General features: G+C 49.8%; 1 protein-coding gene across 3 annotated transcripts in view; it reads right to left on the bottom strand.

Annotated features, from left to right (window-relative positions):
* Nucleotides 1-1905: 1905 nt before the first annotated feature.
* SLC36A1 (solute carrier family 36 member 1) overlaps nt 1906-8721 on the bottom strand; it is a 48936-nt gene continuing 42120 nt past the window's right edge. For all 3 annotated transcript variants that reach the window (XM_065918954.1, XM_065918953.1, XM_065918955.1), the window contains one exon: nt 1906-6362. In XM_065918954.1, coding sequence (XP_065775026.1) covers nt 6091-6362 — 272 coding nt within the window. In that variant the 3' untranslated portion in view covers nt 1906-6090. The remainder of the gene's footprint in view (nt 6363-8721) is intronic.

The raw sequence follows: 8721 nt of genomic DNA, 5'->3' as shown, positions 1-8721 counted from the left end.
AGAAAAGTTAAATAAGTTGTTCCCGAGGGCGAGTGGCAGGGGGATGGGGCTGATAGCAGAGGGACACAAGGGACCTACAGGGGTAAAGTTAACATTCTGTATCTTCACTGAAATGGTGGTCAGATGACTGCATGCATTTGCCCAAGCTCATCAAGTTGTACACTTAAAAAAAAAAAAAAGATGACTTTTATCATATGTAAATTATATCCCTATTTATTTTCCCAAAGGTGGGAGGATACCAATAGCCAAGGATCTAGTAAAGGGTACTGGCTGAAGACACACACAGTTTCTTGGCACACATCTGCAATGGGCTGGGTCTGAAGAAACCAACCTACTTAGCAAAAAGCCCTAGCTAGATCTAGGGTCCAAATCCAGTTCCTGTCACTCCGCTTATGTCTGTGCAAGTGCAGTGGGCTGATCTTGAGCACCTTGGTTACCTGGAAGGAGGGATTATGGCTATTATGTACGGTTATGAGCAGGAATAAAAACATGAGGTGAACAGTCTAAAAAGGGCTGAATGCTCTGCCTGAAGCCAGTGAGCAAGACAAGATTATAATGAATGAACACAGAACCAAAAAAACAAGTAAAACTGCTTCTCTCCAAATCTTGGTTTTCTTCAATTCAGCTAATACTTCATAAGATGTTTCATGAGCTCCGCATGCCAGGTACCGTATAGCTTTCTCTCTAACCCTCTCAACAGTTCCTAAGGGTGGCCCTCCCACCTGAGGCTGCAACAAGGAGGGCGAGGCAGCCAGCGCCTCAGGAAGAGCTTGGGTTCCGCAACCACAAGGCTTGCGTAAGCATCCCAACTCTGCCCCTTGCTGGCTGCTGTCCTGGAACAGTCACTGAATGCCTCTGAGCCCCTCAGTTCCAATAGTAACAGTGATCATCGGAACAGTCGTCTTTCCCCACCTTCCTCTGTAAGTGTTGTGCCTCAACAGTGCTCCTTGAGGGCTCTGCTTTTAGAGAAGTCTAATCTAGTAGCCAACGAAGATTAGTTTTCAAACCATCTTAGTGGCAGCTTGGATGGCCTTGCTTTTCCTCTTCAATGTGACAAAAAAGGAAGGGGAGTCATCTCTTCCATGTCCAGACATCTATCTCGTTACTTCAAGAAAAGGGGGGGTAATACAAGTATTACCTCTTGTATCAGTCAGGGTTCTTCAGAGAAGCAGGACAAGTAAGATGGAGATGAAAACACATGGAAACATATGGGAGGTGGTGGGAGGCGGAGAGAGGAGGAGACAGAGAGAGAGACACACAGACAGGCATTTCAAGAACATGTGTGATTGTGCGGGCTGGCAAGTTCAGAATTTACGTGGCCAGCTGGTGGTTGGAAACTCTTGGGCAGGAGTCAATGCTGCAGTCTTGAGGCAGAATTTTTTCTTTCTCACTGAAACCACCTCCATTATGCTCTTGAGACCCTTCAGCTGACTGGATGAAGCCCACCCACATTTTGGGGATTATCTTTTTATTTAAAAGCAACTGACTGCGGACATTAACCACAACTACAAAATGCCTTCACGGCAACACCTAGGTTAGTGTTTAATTGAATAACTGGGTTATTCAGTACAATCGCCCAACCACCTTGACACTGAAAACCATCACACTTGTCCTGGGTGGTCCTCTGACATGCACAGAGGGGGCTAAGAATTCCTACTCAAGCTTTCAAGAGAAGCAGAAGTAGACTTAGGAAGAGCAGGATTGTCTAACAGGAAAGTAACTACCTGCCCTTTCTCAGAGACTCTCCAACCACAGGTGGGTCTATTGTTCCACTACTCCCCCAGATGAGTTCTGTGACATAAACCAAGAAACATTTTGACCTAAGATCCAGTAAAGGGATCTGAGTGATTGGGGGGAAAAAAAAGACAGAGAGAGAGAGAAAACAAAGACACAGACTCCAAGCTCTCAAAAATAAAAAATAAAGTTCATTTATTAAGGAAAAGTTTAACACATGATCCACGTGCAGAACCCAAAACAAAATCTTCCATGAGTTCCTGCATGATCCATATTTCTACATGTACCATTCAGAACACACACACCCACACAGGCACGTAACATACACAGGACTGTCTAGTTATCAAGACCTGTTGGATGGCATTTTTTCATATTCCTCTTATTCACACATCCACTGACATGGTTTACAACAGAGTCACATAATTTTATTGTTCAGTAAAACAAAACTACTTCCACAGCATCACCTTGATTGAAACAAAAGAACATGGCTGACAGCAGGCACCTTCACCATTACTCCCCACCACGACTCTGGTAACCTCAGCTCAGCACCATTTATGTCCCCTGGCCAGGGAAAGACCCGGGGGTACAAAGGACAGGGAAGAGATGTCACAGGCTGATGCTGTGAGTGCAAACAGCCTTGCAACTAGCAGGACTGTCTAAAAGTATTAACCATGATTTCAATACAAACCGTACTCTTTCCTTTCCTCTTAATGGTCTTGGAGATGCATAATGTACCTTGGAAAATCAAATTCTAAGGCAGACTTGGAGCCGACTCCTGTACATCAAGTCAAGCCTTTTTAATTTTATCTCCACCGAGAAGCAGCAGCTTTGTGTCCTGAGCTAGGCAGATGCCAGGGCTCACCTGAACATCCAATCAGCCATGAAATAAACTGATACAGACTCCCTTGCAGTGAGTAGTGAATACAGAGAGCTGTAAACAGACATAAATTGAGATTCTGCACTTCCAAAAAACATACGGTGAACATGTAGTGTTAAACAGAGATGATGGTCTACAATTTAGGATGGGAGAGATTTGAAAAAAAAAAAAGCCAGGCAGGAGAACAAGGAGGGGGAAAAGATTTTCTTAACATACCTGTTTGGAGATCATCACTTTAAGACAACTTTGCAAACTGCAAAGTTTGCCTTTCGTGGGGGTAGAGGGTAAACAGTGAGCATTATCAGCCAGTGAATCTGACTGGAGAGGTGAGTACAGACGAGTTAAGCTGCAGGTTCTAGGCTAAGACACACCACACAGTCACATCCGTCTGGCCAGGGTCTGTGCACAGAAGGGCTCTTAGCAGCACAACATAAATATAAATAATGCCACTTGTGAATGGTACAACTTCTAGAAAAAGTGACTAGAGGATGCCAGGTCACACTGTTCCCAGCAAGAACCTGCATAAGGAGAGGTATACTACCTGCAGGGAGTTGGAAACCTGCTCCCAATAGCAGCGTCTGCAGGAGGGAACAAAGGGCTCTGAGAAGCTACCTCTGGGCTGATGGAACCTGGGGCCGCCCCGGGGAGACTGGAGAAGGACACAGAGTGGAACAGTGCTGGGCCAGAAAGCCCTATCGTTTACCTTTGGTCAGGAAGATGCGGCCTCACATTCCTGCAAGCCTTTGCTCTTTTCCTCCCTGATTGGTCTCCTACTTATGCTGGGGCTTCTTCACCAGAGACTAAAGCAGAGCCCAGGGAGAGGCTGCAAAGGCAGCAGGGAGGGAGCCCTGCTTGAGAAGCCCCGGGGGCAGTGGAGGAGTGAGCTTCCCTGAGCTGGGCTCGCCGGCTGCTTCTGTAAAAGGAAGGGCTTCCTCCACTACAACCATCTGGCCGACCCTTTACTCAACGCCTGATTGTTGTGCAGATGCACAAGCAGGAAGGTCCCCATGGCATCCGCCTCGCCTGGGTCTCCTGAAGCAGCCGTGTGATCGTGTGATCGGGCTGCCCAAGGAGAAAAAGCACAGCAAACAATCGAACAGGGCCAAGACCAGGCCAAGCTAGTTTGCTGAAGCCCCAAGGCTGCAGCGGTGTCTCCTACACTCCAGGTTCCCTGGGCAGGGGCCCTGAAGCAATTGACCTGGGGCCAGAAGACCTCAGGATCCTGTGTCCAGTCGTCAGGTCCCAGCATCCCAGGCAGAGTCTCAAGGGCTGCCTGGACAGGACTGCCTCTAGCAGTGCCCTGAGCACACAGAAGCCTCCAACGTGGAAGCTGCGGGTGGGACACATGTCTGAGCCCCTAATACTGGCCCATAGCTTCTCGCTGGAAACAATTCTCAGGACCGCTCTGGAAAGATGCTGGAGCCTGGGCTTGCAAATGGTAGCTGATGGTTCTTGAAGTTACACTTTGGTAACCAGAAGTTACTTAGAAAGCTTGAGGCTCCAAAGGGCAGGGCCACTGCCACCTCCAGCTAGAACCCTGGTCACGTGAGCACCTGTGAGTGACCACCAAAGAGCCAAAAGAATGGGGGAAAGTGTTCACTTTCCTAAGGGAGATCAGATCACCACTGACTGCATCTTCCTAAGTGAACAAATGATTAGGTAGGTCAGGTGTCAATGAATGAGACAGTGGCTTTGGAACAGAAGAGAAAGAAAAAGGCTGGGGCTGTGAGGGTGGGTCCCGGCCCCCAGGAGCTTTGGTGAAACACAAAAAGTAAACCCCTGATAAAGCAGTGCTGCTCTCCCCACTTTCAGGTAAGAGGCTGGCAGGGGTGGAGGACAGCACGACCCTGTTACCTACACAGGAGTGTGTGCGTGCACACACACACACACATACACAACTCAAGAGACACAGACTCAGTGAACAGCCTCCTGTGATACCTCTCACACCAAGAGGGAAGAAGAGGCAGCCAACAGTGCAATGGACATTTCCCAGCTTTCTCTGCAGTTTGTCCCCAAACCTGAAGGTTGACCTTGAGGTGAGTCAGCCCTGAGGCTGCCTCTTTTCTGATACCCAGGGAGGCATGCGGGGTGGCGGGGAGAGGGACGAGGGAACGATTAGTGTTCAGAACACAGGAGACCAAAGTCCCAACCAAGTGCTTCCATTAGAAGTCCAGATCCTGGAGGCAGCTCGGGGCTGGGCACTGTGTTTGCCCACCCGCCCCGTCCTCCGGGGCTTGTAAACAACCGAGCACCACATGTAGTGTCAGACCAGCTGCTGCAAACTCTGGGAACTGCCTCTCACACTGGCCTCATCTTCTCGTTCACGGCAAGAGTCGGGTGTCCTCCTGGATGCTGCCGTGCCTTCTGTCCATCAGGAGCTGAGGTGGGGGGACAGGTCTGAATGCACAAAGCAGCTGTTTTCTAAGCCTCCTATGGAGAGAAACCCACCCCACATCGCCATTCTTCCCCTCTGCCTCGTGCACTGGCAAACATCTCCTGAGTCCTTCCTGCCTTCCCAGGAGGAAATCAGGTTTGCTGATGGGAGGCAAAGTCCGTGACTCCCCGCAGAGGTCCGCACTTCAATGGTCCTGACTAAAAGTTCTGGGGTCCTCGGCCAAGGGGGCTGAGGGCCTCCGTAGACGCCTCCTGGAATCAGTTTCCTCTCAGAGGGAGTAGTTGAGTGAGAGTTCTAGTTCACTGAGGAAGGAACAAGTTGCAAATAGTCCCAGATCTAGAGACAGAATCTAAAAACAAAATCTGGTTTTAAATAAAATATAAATATTTTCAATTTTGGCAGCACTTGCTATCTTTCAGCAGTTCGAGCAACTAAGATAACAGTATCGTGACCCACGCAAGGAAACCAGAGAAGAGGTGGTATTGCCAGGGGTCACGGCAAGCCAGAGAGAGTGAAGGCCAAAACCTCCAGCTTTGGGGGCTGGTTTTCAACTACTAGGTGGGCTCCACTACTGGGTGGAGACTCGAATAGGCAGGAGAATACTGAGGTAAAACACTTGGGAGAGGGCTAAGAGGTGGGCCTGGCTTGATAAAGAGGGGCATGCCCACATTATTTCATCTAGGCGTGGCCCAGGCAAGGAGAAAACATGAGGTGAGAGACACTGAAATTTTTAGATAAAGTGAACTGTGCAACAGGGATAATTTGGAGAGGTGGGTCAGAAGGAGAGAGGCAGGCAGTGAAGGGAGGAGGTGGGATCAGGGAAAAGAGGTGAAAAGTTCAGGGTACAAATGAACAGAGACAGCGCTGCCGCTAGAGGTAACCTCATACGCAGCAGCGAATCTGCTGCCTACCCCCTACCCTGTCTTCCTCCCTACCTGACCCAAGGTACCCAGAAGCCAGGGAGGGGTTCCCAGATAGCGACCTTACCTTCCCCCAGAGCCTGGACCCCACCTGAGGCTTTGGGGCCAGGTGCTGGGGGAACATACAGGGGGGAGTGGGCCGGTGCAGGGTCGCACCCAGCTTGCTATACAAAGGCACTGGTGGAGTTGACGAAGATGGGAGCGCTGCTTGGTTGGATCAGCTCGTACAGCGTCAGACACGTCCCTACCACAAAGCCCACGAAACCCAGGATGCTGATCAGGGCGTCCTTGACAATGGTGATGGAGCTCATGCCCTCCGAGTAGTAGGTGGTGATCTCCAGCAGGGGTGGGATGATGAGGGCCAGGGCACTGCTGCTCACGGAACCCACCAGGGAGATGACCAGGTCCAGGCGGGGGATGAGGATGGCCAAGACGCCTGTGGGAGAGAGGACACGCCTGTTGAGGACCACCCAGAGCTGGGAGAGACCGCCTCACCATTCAGCAAATCTAGTAAGTCCTTCTCACAGAAGGGGGAGCTCCAAGGAAGCCAAGACATCATCCAGCTCAATTTCTCACTGCGCAGATGAGAAAACTGATGCCCGGAGAGGTGGCATAACCCGGGACTCACTGCAAGGTAGGCAGAACTGGGACTGGAACCCAGATCTCCCAGCTTCTCCTGTCACAGTCTGTGACTTCCATCTTTCTGAAAAAAAAAGAGCCAAATTACATTCCAGAGCAATCTGGTCCCACTAAAGGAGAGTGAGTGGAGAGCAGAAAAGGAGGCGAACCTTCTCTGAGAGACTGCTCATCTTCTTACCCCTGAGGGCACCTCCAACACAAACCTCTCTACTTGAAAGACAAGAAATGAAATGGGGGGGCTGGGGGGACCCTCCTTCTTAATGATCCCATGTAAGCCCCATGGCATAGGGTGCTTTCATGCAGCAAAAAGAAGCAGATCTGTGTGCAGGATGACCTCAGGAGCAAAGCCCCCATGATGACTGCATTCCTGTGTTAGAGCATGCTGGTGACTTCCACACCTGACACTTAGCCCAGGTGTATGTGAGGAAGGTGCAAGAGATGATAAAGATGAAATGAGGACTACGTGAGGAAATGCCACAGCTTTCCACGGCACACCAACACCTGTGCCACTGGCCGGCGAGTCAGACAGTGCTGTTTAAATCCAAGCAGAGGACTTACTCTATTGCCCACTGACCCTGCTACTCCCCCTAACTCAGCTCTCCACTCAGCGGGTGGGGAGTGGTGAAGGCCAATGCTGCATAGGTTTATTGAGGATTATGGGCTCTGGGATTGGGCACTAGTGTTTGGACTCTGGCTCTGTCTTGAGTGACACATGGCTCTTTTCTACTCCCCAATTTTCTTGTTGACAAGATGAAGATATAAAAGCTCCTGTCAGGGAGGTCGTGATGATCAAAGGAGGTCACACAGGCACTTAACAAAAGGCCTGGTGTACACCAGGCACGCAGTACAGTTAGTATTATCACCAGTAGTGTATATTTCGTTGCTCATGGCAAGTGCACCATTAACTCATTAATGATGAAATGTATGTTGATGAATCGTCTTCCCTGCTGCTGGGCTCTGGCCGGCAGTTCTGAGCACTGAGACAGTAATCCAAGGCAAATCTATCTCCTCCCTGATCGCTATAAGAGACTCACACTGGACACAGCAGACTCACACTGGAGGGTTTCAGTTCTACGTTCATTTCATAAAGCAGAAGCGAAGTCCAATTGCTCTGAGGAAGGCATCACAGTGGTGAGAAGCCAGAACGTCTCAATCCTGTGCAGCCAACTATACCCTCCAGATGGACTATCGGAATCGACTGCTGCTTCTTTGGGTGAGCACCAGGTGAAAGCAGTGGGCTACATTTAGAGGCCAGGTTTTAAGAGAAACACTCACTTTTTTGCCTGGAACACCACTCCATGCGGGAAGGCAAGAGGCAGGCTGGGAACTGGCATGAGCAGAGCCACGTCACCCGTCTCACATTCACTCACCCTGCAGCTGCGCTGTACAATAATGGCACTGTCACTAGCTATCCAAATCTGAATGCACTCGGTCCCCCAGTCACACTGGCCACACTGCAAGGACTCAACTGCCACCTGTGCCTCGTGGCTACTATCCCGGACAGCACAGACCCGGAGCACTCCCATCATGCAGAACGTCTACTGTCTAGCAGACGGCACTGGGAAACAACGACTCGCTGAGCTGAATTCGCCTCCACTCCATGGGCACAGACCTCCACAACCTGTCTCCGTGGAAAGACAGCCCTGAAGAATTTACATGATAGAAAGTGACAGAACTGGAACTATGGCACAAGCCCCTGGTTCAGTAACATCATAGACCTGATGATCAAGAAAATACAGAATGGTATGAGCAGGAGGAGGGGATCTGGCTGATCAGCAGACAGATCCTGTCTGTGAAGAACTGAGGGGTTCAGATACCATATTAACTTTCCCAGAGACACACCACAATCATGAGAAAATCCAGTACAGGTCAGCCCTGACCCCTCTCTGCTTTTCAGAGGACTCCAGACAAGGATTTTGAAGCCTGATAACAAAAGGAGGTACAAGGAAAATGAGTTTCAGATCTGCCTATGCTGCCCAGGGTTTTACAGCTCCAGGGCAATCCCTTCCTCTTTCTTTCTTCTACATTCAACCGTCACGGCAATTATCTCTGAATACCCTCACTGTTCTGAAGCCTTCAGAGTCTACCAAAGGTATAAGCTTTGAACTTGCTCTGCAAGTTTAAAATAGTCTGTTTCAGCCTTCAGCTATTTCTAA

The sequence above is a fragment of the Muntiacus reevesi genome, chromosome 1 (assembly GCF_963930625.1).
Source record: "Muntiacus reevesi chromosome 1, mMunRee1.1, whole genome shotgun sequence".
NCBI classification, from domain to species: Eukaryota; Metazoa; Chordata; class Mammalia; order Artiodactyla; family Cervidae; genus Muntiacus; species Muntiacus reevesi.
Note: the sequence above shows the minus strand (reverse complement) of the source record. Positions and strands in the feature narration are given on the sequence as shown.